Source organism: Rhinolophus sinicus, linkage group LG17 (assembly GCF_036562045.2).
Source record: "Rhinolophus sinicus isolate RSC01 linkage group LG17, ASM3656204v1, whole genome shotgun sequence".
In the NCBI taxonomy this organism is placed as follows: Eukaryota; Metazoa; Chordata; class Mammalia; order Chiroptera; family Rhinolophidae; genus Rhinolophus; species Rhinolophus sinicus.
This window is the reverse complement of record NC_133766.1, coordinates 19134555-19147766: the sequence shown is the minus strand read 5'-3', so window position 1 is coordinate 19147766 and position 13212 is coordinate 19134555. Positions and strand designations below refer to the sequence as shown.

Sequence of the window (13212 nt, the reverse complement as noted above, 5' to 3'; positions counted from 1 at the left end):
TTTAACAGGGCTTGGTGGGGCCTGGGAATCTGCCACCTCCCACCCCACCGCCCCCATGATTCAGGGGCACAGCAAGGTTTAGGAACCACTGAACTAGAGCAGAAATTGTGCTGGTAAAGATGGGTGGGGAGGGGATTATAGGTGATTTGTGTGGAGTGAACTGTTTCTGTGCATATGTCAGTGTGTTGTGAGTCTATCTTCCTCCCTTCCTCCCTCTTTCATCCTCTTTTATCTGAATTTAACCCATAAATCCCTCTGGACGGCTGAAAACATGGCCAGAAAAAACGTCCCCATCCTGGCGATTTTTAATCCCAGCAGTCTGAACTTTCTCTCCCGACCCTGGGGCTCCCTCTGCTGGCAGAAGCCTGTTAAAACTCAGTATCCTAAACCTAGAAATTCTCCTTCCGTTCCTATTAGGTCCTTTTCATCGGCTGTTTCCAAGCCCTCAAACTTCATGACCCCTCCCAGCAGACAGAAAACGGAAAATTCAGCCAACCTGGGAATGACTTATTTGCCTTATAGGTGTGAATACCGGTATATAAAGATCCGGAGGGAACGGGACGAGGCAGAAATGAGAATGAAAGGTACAGATTGCAGTCAAGCCTGAGGAAAAGCAGACCTTAAGGAGTTTTATTCCCCATCTTCTTCTTCGTCCGCTTCTCCCAGGAGAGATGAGTGGATAAGGTAGCCACATCCATCTACTTCTCAAAAATTAAAAAATGATACACGTTACGTTAAAAAGCTCACTGAATTTGGAAGCAGAAGACATGGGTTCAATATCCACCCTCACTTCACTTCCTCCATCCTCTTCTGGAGCCAAGTGCCACATCATCAGACCCCATAAATCATGCCCCTCCAGATTCTGTCTGTGGACTCTAGTGGATTTTTCCCACAAGCTGAAAACATGCTCAGCCTGGTTCGGTGTCTGGCACAGAGAAAATGCTCAAAAACATTTGAATGAAAACTTAACTCCTTGCTATTGTAAAACTCAAAACCCTCCTTCAGATTTCCATGCTTTTCAAGCTCCTCAGAAACATTCCCCCAAGCCCACACTGAACATTATTTCCTCGTGTCCCCTCACTCTTCAAGCCACAGCATCCAGCGTGAGCGTCTTCAGAACTTTCTGGCATAGGTCTCTCCAGTAATTCTTGTCACTTCTCATCCTCCTGGGCCTCTCAGGAGCTTCAAAGCTGTGACCTCTGCCATCTCATTGAGACACACACACCCTCCACCCTCGCTCCTGAGGTTCCCTGTCTCTGAGGTCCTCCCCGCTCTCTGCTTCCCGTTCGTTCTCCTTCACCAGCTCTCCTCTTCCGCCTGACCCAGAAACGTCAGAGAGGTATTGTCCCCCATACGCTCCACCCTCTCCCTAGCAGCCTCACCTTACTCCTGTGGCCCCAGCTTTAACTGAAATGATTTAATTCCCCCGAATCTGTACCTCTAGCCTAGACCTTTCCCCTGCGCTCCAGATCCACACCAGACATCTTTATCTGATTCTATAAGAATCACTTTCCATTAAACACTCAAAAAATGCTTTCTGAGCACCTACTGTATACTAAGCACCACGCTAAGCCCTGGAGAGACACTGACAAGGTAGAGCAGGCCTCTGCCCTCCCAGAGCCGTGTGTAATGGGAGAAACAGACAAGTGAGCAGCTATGAATACCAACTGATGGGCGCTATGGGAAGACAAATGCCCAGTGTTTGGGGGCAGCCAGACCAGGTGAGGTGACTTTGAAGGGTAGAACCTGAAGGATAAGAAGGAGTGGGGGTAGGGGTGGTGAGGTTCCTGGGAAAGGATTTCAAAACTTATGAAGAACTTGTAAAGCTGAAATAGTGAGTTTGGACTTTATCCTAAGAATAATAAAGATCCACTAAAGAAGAATTAGACGGAGTGGAGCCCACATGGTGCTTCCACAGTGTTGGCAACGGTCAGGTCTTAAGGTGAACGGTAAACCCATAAGATTTCACCTAGTTATTATGCCTCATAAATTACTAATGGTTTCATATTTTTTTGTGCATGTCAAATGCTTCACAACCTTTTTTTAAATAAATGGACTGCAGAAGGTGACATAGGGAGAGAGAAGAGTGAGCAGGTTACTGAAGCAGAAAATAGCAGTAGCCTGAGGTGCGATCATCATAGAGAGGGTGAAGATTGGGAGATGGTTCTCGAGAGACTTAGGAAGGACAACCGACTGCACTTGTGGGGATGTGGAGAGGGAGGAGTAAACGACCGCCAAGATTCTGGCTATTAATTGGATGGATGGTGAAGCCATTGATTGAAATAGAGCTCACTAGGAGACGGTGAATAAAAATAAGAACGCCCCTGGCAAACAGTTTAGCAGTTTCTTAAAAAGTTAAATATAAATTTACCGCACAACCCAGCAATGCACTCCCGGGTATATACCCACGAGAAATGAAACAATGTCTAGACGAAGACTTCCACACCGATGTTTATAGCTGTGCTAGCCACACTAGCCAAAAAGTGGGACACTCCAAATGTCTGTGAATTGGTGAACGGGTACACAGGATGTGGTAGAGCCATACACTGGAATATGATTTGGCAATGAAAAGAAACAAAGCACTGATACATGCTACAATACAGATGAACCTCAAAGACATCATGCTAAAGTCAATGAAGTCAGACACAAAGGATCATATGTTATGTCATTCTGCTAATACGAAAGACAGAAAGTAGATTATTGGTTGCCTGGAGCTTGAAATGGAACCAGAGAGTAATTGTAAATGGGTAAGAGGGAGTGATAGAAATGTTCTAAAATTGGATTGTGGTGATGGTCTCCCAACTCTGGAAATTTACTAAAAACCATTGAATGATACACTTACCATGAGATACTTTTCTGGTATGTAACTAGACTGGAAAAAAATAACCTGGCCAGTTTGGGCATGTTGAGTTTGAGGAGTTTAGGAGGCATTAAAAAGGAGAGGTTGAGTAAACAGGTGGTGATGTTGCCTGAAGCTTATGAGGCAAGTGCTACACAGGAGGTAGAGATTTTTAAGACTCAGCAATATAAAGGTAGTGACTGGAGCCATAAGAGTGAGGGAAATCACCCAGAGAAGACAGAGGGAGAGTGAAGTGTTGATGAAGGGAGTGAGGCTGGGTTGATGAGACTGAGGTGTGCAGAGGACCCAGAATTTCCAGCATAAGGCAGGGAGGGAATGCAAAAGGTCAGTGAATGGGCTGAGTTCTGGGAGGGGGATGAAGAGACCACAGGGTGCAAAGGCTTCATGACTGAAAGTAGATGGCCAAAACGACAGATTCCGGCAGTAGATATTCAAGGCCCTCAAGGATGTGGTTGCTGCTTACTTCTCCAAGTTTACTTCTCACCATGGAATCCCACCCTTTAAAATTCAGTGATCCTGCTCTCTGGAATTGTTTGCAGTTTCCTAAACACACCATTCTCTTTCATACCTCCCTCTGTTTCCTCACATGGCTTCCTCTGCATAGAATGTTCTAGAAACCAACCCTCTCTTCTCCCCACACACTCCTGGAATCCAGCTCAGTGCTCATCCTACCCTTTCTCATTTGCCTGGTGTATTCCTGTTCTTGTTCAATATGGATCAAGGTTAGCCTCGCCTCTGAAGCCTTTCCTACTTGCCCAACTCCCATGTGGGATGGGCTCTTTCCTTCTTTACGGCCCCGCCAGAGATTTCTACTGCAGCACTGCTAACACTTTATAGATTTCATTTATTTCCACATCTGTCTTCTCCTAGGGCTTGGAAAGCATTTTTTTCTTATTTTTATTCATAATACCTGACCCACAGTAATTACTAAAAAAGTGTTAGTAGATGAAATCTCCACTCAGCCACCTTCTAGCCTCTGGCACTCTTTTCCTCCTTTCCTACTTAGAGCCCTTTTGAGAGCTGTCTGTGGCCAGGCTGCTGGGCTCCATTGTGGGGAGGGTAGATGAGGTGGTCTCACCTTTGCTATCAGTAGCCATGGTCAAGGATGTTTTGTCCACACCTAACGCAGTTTTCCAGTGTCCCCAAAGCTCTGTGCCACTTCTAGGATTGCTAGATAAAACATAAGACTCCCAGTTAAATCTGAATTTCAGGTAATGTTTTAGTGTAAGTATATCCCATGCAATAGTAGAGAATATATATATTTTTATTTCTTAAAAATGTATTCATTATTTACCTGCAATTCAAATTTAACTGGGTGTCCTGTATTTCTATCTGCTAAACTTGCTAAATCTGGCAGCTCTACTCCCCAAAGGGACATGGCTTCCCCCTAATGCTGAAGTCACTGGCAGGCACCCCCAAGAAACCCACCCAGCTGAGGCTGCTGTGCCATCGTGATGTGCTTCCTGAAAGCTGGGCTGAACAACCAGGAAACAACACTGGGTGGCCAAAACTATGTGCTGGCTTTGCTGGCGTCAGACCTCTCAGCCGCGTGGGACTCTCCCTCTGCTCCCTTGGGCCATCCATGTTTCACCTAAGTTTGCAGGCAGTAATTTTTTCAGTTCCTGTGTGTGGGCACTATCTCTCCTCCATGCTTGGATGCAAATCCATGGGAGCAAGGCCAAAGAACCTGAAAAACCGCAACTATAACGTGTTCAGAGTTGCCTGCACCACACCCCCACTGAGGGGCAGGGGCAGGACACACTCTGGGCCTCACTAGGGTACTTGTTCTTTCCCAAGAGGCACATCACGATGGCACAGCAGCCTCGGCCCAGGCAAAGACTCCAGAGGGTCGGCCCCACCAGGGCCCCGGCCACAGACTACATACCAGATGATGGCTGGGGGGACAGGGCAGCACCTACAGGGTGGTGAATCCCATCTCTAGTTCATTTTTCCACATCTGAGGTTCCATTAGTTGGAAACTATGAGTAAGTCTGTCCATTAGGAGTAGGGTCATGCAGAAGGGTTAATAAATGAGAACTTCTTCCCCAGGGGAGTGAGAAAAAAAGGAGGAGGGGCAGGGAGGCGGGAGTCCATGCTATTAGATAAAACAATAGTTGTCTCCACACCTGGAACAGATTCTGACGGCCATGGCACAGATTTATAAATTCAAAAAAAAAACCAGACCTGAGGAACTGGATTGGGGTGGGAGGGGCGAAGGGAAGGGGGGATTTTATGCATTCTGATAGTATGCTAAGGTCCTTTCCTGCCTGAACATGTTGCTATTTTCCCAGGGAAGGCAGAACCTCCCAACAGAGATGGTTCATTCACCTTTTACTCTGACGTCTGCCCACTGGTCCCCTGGCAGAATTCATTTTCAAAACTAAGAGGCCACTTTCTTAGCAAAGCTACTAAACAATTTGCAAAGTGCTACAGTGGCTGCTGCCTCAGAAATGACAGGCGTTCCTCTCAGGACCCACATTTTATGCCAAATACATGCAAATTCCCCTCTGGCTGCTCCTACTCACATGTGCCATCACCGGTTTGTCCTCCCAGATCTGGCCCATCCCTCAGAGTCTTTTCCCATTCAACCCCTGTGCTCTTCTCACCGTGTTGCTTTTCTTTGACCCCGTTTAATCTGCTGAGAATGAATGCCTGGCTGGCCTCTGACGTGCACCCCCAGCTGAGGGGAACCTATTCTATGTGGGTTTTGAAAACTGCCAGGTTGTAGTCATGGCGTTTTACTGAAAGCCTGCTCTGAAATGTAGATGGTCTGTGCATTACAAAGGAGGGGTGCATGCAGAAGAGGGCTTGGTGGGTATATGGTAGCTCTACTCCATTTTTTGAGGAACTTCCATACTGTTTTCCATAGTGGCCGCACTAATTTACATTTGTACCAACAGTTCACGAGGTTCCTTTTTTTACACATACTCACCAACAGTTGTTATTTCTTTTGAATAATGGCCATTCGAACAGGTGGTTACTAGAGGGGGAAGGGGTGGGGGAAGAAAAAAAGTGGGTAATGGAGATCAAATATTTGGTAATGGAATGAAATTAGACTTCAAGTGGTAAGCAAGCAGTAGAGTATACAGATGTCAAATTAATATGTTGTACACCTGAAAATTATGTTATTAACCAATGTCACCCCAATAAATTTAATTTCAGAAAAAGGAGCGGCAGCACGAAGGCATGAACAGCTAGCTTCGTTGCTGTGGCCGTGAAAAGAACTTAATTGGGGGAAATTTGACGCAAAACAAATGCTAGGTGAAACAGTCTTATTTCCTCTTTTTTTAAAAAAAACATATAGGACAAAGCATAATATACGTCTGCTTACAGATTCTTGAGTTTTAAAAAGTCTTTCTTCATTTCTAGTGCCATCAGCATCCATAACTAAAACCCAACTTTGCAAAATTCTCTGAGATCCTCAAGAAATTTTAAGATTGTAAAGGTATCCTGAGACCAAAAATTTTGAGAACTGCTAAGACAATATGTCATCTACCATTACAGTGTCCTCATTTCTCGTTAATGCATTTTATTGACTAAAAATTATTTCATCTAATTCCATGAAAATTACTTTATTGGGTGCTTTCTCTATATCCTTATATCCTGAGCATGATTGCTGTTAGGTCATCTAATTATTAATCTGTGTGTGTGTGTGTGTGTGTGTGTGTGTATGTGTGTGTTTAATGTGTCCATGTTTCAATGTCTTTTGAAGCAGCACAATGTTGGATTTTATATGTTAATTCAGCCAGTAATCAACAATACTTGATGCACTGGTTTTACATTCTATCACCTGCTATTTATCTTACTCATTTTTATGTTTGCTTTCTTTAAATTATGTTTTCTGTAGTGCACTTTCAAATTCTTTCTTTTTTGTCAGACAATAAACTTCCCTAGTCAGTTCATCTTTCTATCATTTCAGCAGCATCATATTTTAAAGCAATTTTCATTGTTTCCTATAATTCTGCTATTAATAGCATAGTATTAAGGAAATAAACATCGCTTCTTGGCCTTTTGGCTAAGATCAAGTGAAGAAAATAAACTTAAATTTCCTTCTCTCTAGAGGTGAAAATGGAGTCTGGTCTGTAACATATCTTGGTCCCATAAAGTTCTTTACAAAATTATGCATATATTATCTTGCAGTTCTGACAATTTGTAAAGCACGTCTAATTTTCCACTTGAATTTTCTTTATACATATTTTTTCTATTTTGTCCTCCACAAACCTTGAGTTCTATCTAACCCTCAACTGTTCCCAAATCTCCAGTGTTCTTGACGTGAACTTCACAGCTGTGAGCCTTTGTTCACAAATTATTTCATCTCCTCTGAGTCTTAAATTATTTTCCCTGACTCTGAAGTGAAAACTCAGTGAATGTTTCCAGATACTGTACTTGGGGTCATTACTCGATTTGTCTTAATCTTGTGTGAATCCCCCAACCTGTGCCCTCAACCCATATTCCTCCTCCAAAGCTCTGGCACCCATTCTTAGCATCACATTTAAATGGTTTTCTCGGTTCTATTGGTAATTTGCAGAATTCTACATCTGCTCTGTGATGGGGTAATTTTTTATAGTTTGGTTTGTGGGTTTTAAGTTGAAAAACTTAATATCTTAAATTCTTTCTCTGAGGATTGTTCCTTACGAATTCTTGCTACAGACATACCAAGGTGGTTATTTTTATATTTCTGTGATAAATTCTAAATTACTAGGGTTTTCTCTTCTATGATCCTTTGATTGTTACCAAATCAATTTTCAGCTGGACATAGGCTTTTCAGGCCAGTTTTGTTTCAACGGTGCTAGTTCTTTTTACTTCTGCAGCAGGGCTCCTCTTCCTAGCATCTTCTCCATGTTTCTTGTTCCTCTGTAGCATTTACAAGACCCAGTTTAATAGCTTTGTGCTTTTTTTTCCCCTTGGCATTCATTATTTCTTCTTTATTTGCTGTTAAAGTAATAAGGGTATGTTCCTCTGCACTTGCCTGAGAGTCTTGAACTGGTCTTGAGTTTCCCACCATCTGGGTTGGGCTGGTTTGCATTCCCCTTTGATGTTATAATACATGTTCATTGAAGTTGAGTTTGGGGCTTATCGGGCTTGTTTGCTTGTTTACTTTCCAAGATGTGCACATTTTTTCTTAGGCTCCTTTTCCTGTTTTGTGCTATTATTTTTAATTGTTTCTGACTTGGAGATGGGCTGAGAGTGAGAATTAGCCTGACTTTGGCTCTTTTTGCTATTACTCACATTTTCCCAGAAGCCCCACACATACTTTCTGAATTTTACAGAAAGGCCCTTGATTCCTGGCTTAAAGGGTGTTAAGAGGAAGACGGGCTCAGGGTCGGGATGCTCAGGAATCCAGTCCTGTACAGTCATGAACTTGGCGATCTAGAAGTCTCTTCTTGCTCAATGAAATGGAGTAAACATTGTCCATTATGAAATCCACTACGCAGGCTGCCAGGACAAATGGGATCCCACCCAAAGCCAATCGTTGCTCATACAGGGAAATTGGCTAGCACTGCCAGAGACTACTCCAGCCTCCCCCGTCCCTGATGTCACAACTCAGAGGCTGCTGCCTGCCTAGGAGGTTGTAGAAAGTTCTGTAGGTCCTCTCTGTGTGTCCTACAGGGCTCCTCAGGCCAGGTCCCTGTCTGATGGCTTTTATGAAAAACTCTCTGCTCCCCATTCTGGGGCTCTTCTTGGCCTACTACTATTCTGCATATGAGGAATTCAGACCAGGTAAGTACCAATGGGTCTAATTTGGGAGGAATAGATTTTTTAAAAAGGAAGGAAACAGAGGGTAGCTGGAGTATTTCTGATGGTCATGCTGACTTCCTGATCCCCAAAGCTGCTGAACAACAGGGGACCCTGAGGTGAGACTGTATTTCTGTGCACTCCAGCCACAGGCTATGGGTCAGAGGGGTGTGGGGAAGGGTAATCAAATAGCCAAAAGGTTGCCAAGTCGTCCATGCTGTACTTGGCATCCTTAGTACGAAGCAATTTTGGATCCCCTACAAAAATGAGGGTAATTCTAAAATTCACAGGCTCTGTGGAAAGCCTGATGAGGGGAGGTCAGAAAGCAATCTGGAGTTGCTGACTAACTAGAAATGAGGAGAAATCCCTGGAATCTCTATGAGCACATGTGTTTTGACGACTTTTTTGAATTTTATTTCTATTGAGCAAAATTGGATGATTCCATAAGTGTCTAGAACTCTGTCCATGGAGTTTTTTTAGGAAGGGCAGGAGGGAGACTTGGTTTTGAACAACCAAGCCAAAGCCCCATTTCAGACCATATTTATGAAAGACTAAGTGTTCCTTCATGGATTTCTGCAGTTTGAGATCAGTTGATCCGGGCTCATAACCTTTAGACACTGAGATAAGGCTGCCCACAGCCAGAGCAGCAGGAGGAATGTTGCTGTCGAGTTGGGTATGCTCCTCACTTCCTTTTGGGGTTTCCCAGAAATGCTCCGAGGAAAGAAAGTGATTGTCACAGGGGCCAGCAAGGGGATCGGAAAAGAGATGGCCTATCACCTGGCGAAGATGGGAGCCCATGTGATGGTGACAGCGAGGTCAGAAGAAACTCTAAAGAAGGTGAAGGTTTTGTGCCCACAGACACATACACCCTCACATGCCCAGATGTATTCTTATATATACTCACATATACATGCCAACACACGGAGGCTGGCACATCCATACACAGACGCACACACACACATAAACACATACCTACAGGCTCAAACACCCACAAAAATATAAACATATGCATTTCAGTATTCATTCCCTTGCACAATACAGACAAAGTTCTTGGGCTGCATATACTCATAGACAGGCCTTTTCACACACATTTACACATGAAGTCAGAGGTATATAGATATATGTTCAGATACCAAAATTCCAGAACCTACCCATGAATTCATATTCTCACACCCATGCAGATTCTCAAACACATGCCCTCTCACATACTCAGACTCACAAACGCAAGTATATACAAACATTCACAAACTTAGGGCTACCCACATAGAAACTAGCATCATTCAGAAATATCTGTTCACATAAACTCGTAAACACAAATCATGGACTTGAACCCCAGCACAAGGATGATTTATCCATTTACACCCTACCTGAAATATTTCCAGAAAGTAGTTCATACAGAGGACAAAGAGTGTTTCTGGTTGCATTTAGTAACACACGCACGCACGCACACACACACACACACACACACACTCACTGAACTCCCTCTCACTTGCACAAACCCGCTACCATTTCTTACCCCGACAGTGCTGTGAGCAACCTCTCCTTTAAACCTCCATGACTGTACAGACTGCCCCCAAAGGTCTGCAGCCAGTACTGACACCGTCCTCCCTGTGTCCCTGCAGGTGGTGTCCCACTGCCAGGAGCTTGGCGCAGCCTCGGCACACTACATTGCTGGCAGCATGGACGACATGACTTTCGCAGAGCAATTTGTTGCCAAAGCTGGAAAGCTCATGGGTGAGGCTGCTTCTCCTCTTTCCTCTTTTGGACTTTGCTCTAGGCGTCCCCAGGGAGCTTTGGGGAGGGGGACGGGGAGAGGGAGCAGGGGAGGAAAGGTATCAACCCCACATGGCTTCTCTCAACACAGCCATTTCTTGCAGGGGGACTAGACATGCTCATTCTCAACCACATCACCAGCACTACTATGGTACCATTCGATGGTGATATCCACTTAGTGCGCAAAAGCATGGAGGTGAACTTCCTGAGTTACGTGGTCCTGAGTATGGCTGCCTTGCCCATGCTGAAGCAGAGCAACGGAAGCATTGTTGTTGTCTCCTCAGTGGCTGGTGAGTGGGGCGGGGGCCCATGTCAAAGGCAGGAGCAGGAGAAGTGCCAGGAATGGGGTTGGGGGCTCTGTGGTACATACGAATTTGTTTTATCAGTTTTCATGCAGAGAAGTAACATGCTACAAACTGGAAGTTGAAATGCTCACAATGATATTAAGCAAAACTGATTAGTTGCTTACCTACATGTGTGGACAGGCAGATGTGTGAGTAAGAGACGTGGGTATGTAAACTCCATGAAGAGCATGCGTGCTGAGTAAAAGATATGCTGTTGAGAACAAGTGGGGCCATGCGAAATGTGAGATTATGCAAGATAGATGGGATTCAAGATCCCTGGAAGGAACAGAGCAAGAGCAGCAGTTCAGAGTATCCACCAGAAGCCTGGTGGTTTGTGATCTACAAATGGAAGTCCAAAGGGACATCTAGAAACTGCTGGAGGTATAGCCTGTCCTGATACTTAAGGGAGAGACCTGATCATGATGGATAAAAAAGACCTTGCTTTCTTCATGACCAAGAGAGATAGGTTGGTGAAGTTAGTTGATGCCAAGGTAGAACTGAGAGGTGACATATGTTCACAACATATGCTCACAAGAAGTCCGTGATGCTTTGGATGATGGCCGTGTCAGAAGTTATCAACAGGAAAAAGCCTGAGAGTCTTCAGCTTGGGGGATTCCTAGGCCCATTTCATTGTGGGTCCAGGAGAGAAGCGCCACACACATTTGTTGATTAGTCCGTTAGAGGATGTGGCTGGAAAGTGCAAACAGCAGGATCAAAGTCAGCCATCCAAATGTTCCTGGCAGTGTAGAAACAAACAACCCAGAGGAATTTGTGAATACTTAAGTACATCACAAATGTTAGTTATTAACTGTAACTAAAAACGCCATCTATGTTGTAGAATTCTACTTCCTGGATGGCAAAGGCCTTCATAGTGATGGAATAAAAGGGCATTGTGTCTGTGCTAACCCCCAAAAGGAGTGATTGATATGCATCCCTGTGCTTCCCAGACAACACAGACTTGCTACCCCTCCCCAGACACAGCCTCTCTCTGGGCTGAAAGGAAGGGAGAGCTTCCCGATGCATACTGAGTGGGAAGGCGCTGGGCACATCCCCAATTCCCCCTAGGGCATTGGCTAAAATCCTCACATCGGTCATGATACAGGTGGCTTTAAAGATTCCAGCTGACTAAATAATACGTCCACTCTAGGCAAAGGTGTGCTTTATCTTTGACTGGAGAATTGAACTTTTGATAATGTACACACAGTGTCAATGTTCTCGAAAGGAACAAGAATGACTGTAGAAGTCCAGGGGCTTGTTGAAATGTTGATAACCTCTGCTTCCATGCATCTTCTACACCTACCAACTGTCACTTTGTAATTTCCATGGACTCTGGGAGGACTACTATACTTCATGTCTGTTCTTTGTATATCCGAAAGAATTCAGCCTGTTTGCTTTGAAGCGTGTCTGTGAACTCCCTAAGTGAAGAATTTCTCTATTCTATGCTTTCTTTTAAATAGTCAGCAAACATGTTCATTATTCCCTCCTCCTTAAAATCTAAATTCCACAAACATGAAACGCTAAACCTCAAACTGAGGTCAGCCAAAGAAAATTGGGGTGGATTTTTAATCATTCCTTTCAGAGAATGCAGTAAGCTGTTTAGTGAATTACAGTGATAAGCAATTGTTTTTGTCCCAATGCATTCCCTGGTATTGCATTACATGGAAATCCTGTACTTGTAATATATTCTTTAAAGCCTCTGCTACTTCTTTGGCACCAACAGAAACAGTATTGCTGTCTCTGGGGATGTCCTTACAGACCATGTCCATCCACCACTCAACACGGTTTTTCCACCTTCTGATCAATGTACAAGTGACACTGATTAGTCTTCCCTCCTTTCACCATTCAAGTTTAGATATAAGTTGAGCTATTACAACACATACCCTAATTTACAATGGCTTAAACAAGTAGAAATTTCTTTTTCTCTCATGAAACAGCCTGGGGTAAGCAGTCCAGGACTGATATGATAGTTCTATCCCATGATGTTGTCTAGGAAACTTAGTATCTCAAAAACACCATCTCTGGGGTGTAACCCTCGCGTGCATGTCAGGACAGCTCATTATCAAGTCAGAATGGTAGCTGGAGAAAATAGAGAGAGAAGAGTACATATAACGTGTGAGTTATACACTTCTCTTCTGCCACAGCTGGCTGCAATTGTGGTCTTTCTTTGAAGAGGATTGTGTACAACTGAAAATCAGAGATTCTATTCCTAGAAAAGGTACCAGTGTTGATAAACAACTAACAGTGTCCAACATCACTCATGAGAAGATGCATTCAGACTAGAAAGCAGCCGTCCTTCCAGGCCACCCCACACCGTACACACTCACCCCAGACCAAATGTCTCACATTCAAGGTCCATCACGAAAACAAAACCCCTTCCATCAGGCAGTGGTGCAGGGGACAGTGGGGTAGGTGAAATAATGGAAAGAGAATGCCTGCATGGTATTTGCAAAACAAACTGAGACAGAGATATTAATACTCCATTTTAACTGGAAAAAAATC

At 44.1% G+C, this 13212-nt stretch overlaps 2 protein-coding genes across 4 annotated transcripts in view; one reads left to right on the top strand and one right to left on the bottom strand.

Annotated features, from left to right (window-relative positions):
• The window catches only part of LG17H1orf74 (linkage group 17 C1orf74 homolog), an 84204-nt gene that overhangs the window by 6743 nt on the left and 64249 nt on the right, over positions 1-13212 (bottom strand). The window contains exon 5 of one of the 2 annotated variants that reach the window (XR_012492814.1): positions 5793-5840. The exons of the other annotated variant lie outside the window; for it this stretch is intronic. The gene's annotated coding sequence lies outside the window, so the exon portion shown is untranslated. The remainder of the gene's footprint in view (positions 1-5792; positions 5841-13212) is intronic. 2 annotated transcript variants of the gene reach the window in all.
• Positions 1-13212, top strand: part of HSD11B1 (hydroxysteroid 11-beta dehydrogenase 1) — a 41914-nt gene that overhangs the window by 5418 nt on the left and 23284 nt on the right. Inside the window, exons 2-5 of one of the 2 annotated variants that reach the window (XM_074321970.1) lie at positions 8471-8581; positions 9303-9433; positions 10219-10330; positions 10474-10659. In XM_074321970.1, coding sequence (XP_074178071.1) covers positions 8497-8581; positions 9303-9433; positions 10219-10330; positions 10474-10659 — 514 coding nt within the window. In that variant the 5' untranslated portion in view covers positions 8471-8496. Of the gene's footprint in view, positions 1-8383; positions 8582-9302; positions 9434-10218; positions 10331-10473; positions 10660-13212 lie in introns of those variants that run through there. The other variant, XM_019714481.2, reaches the window with a different exon arrangement.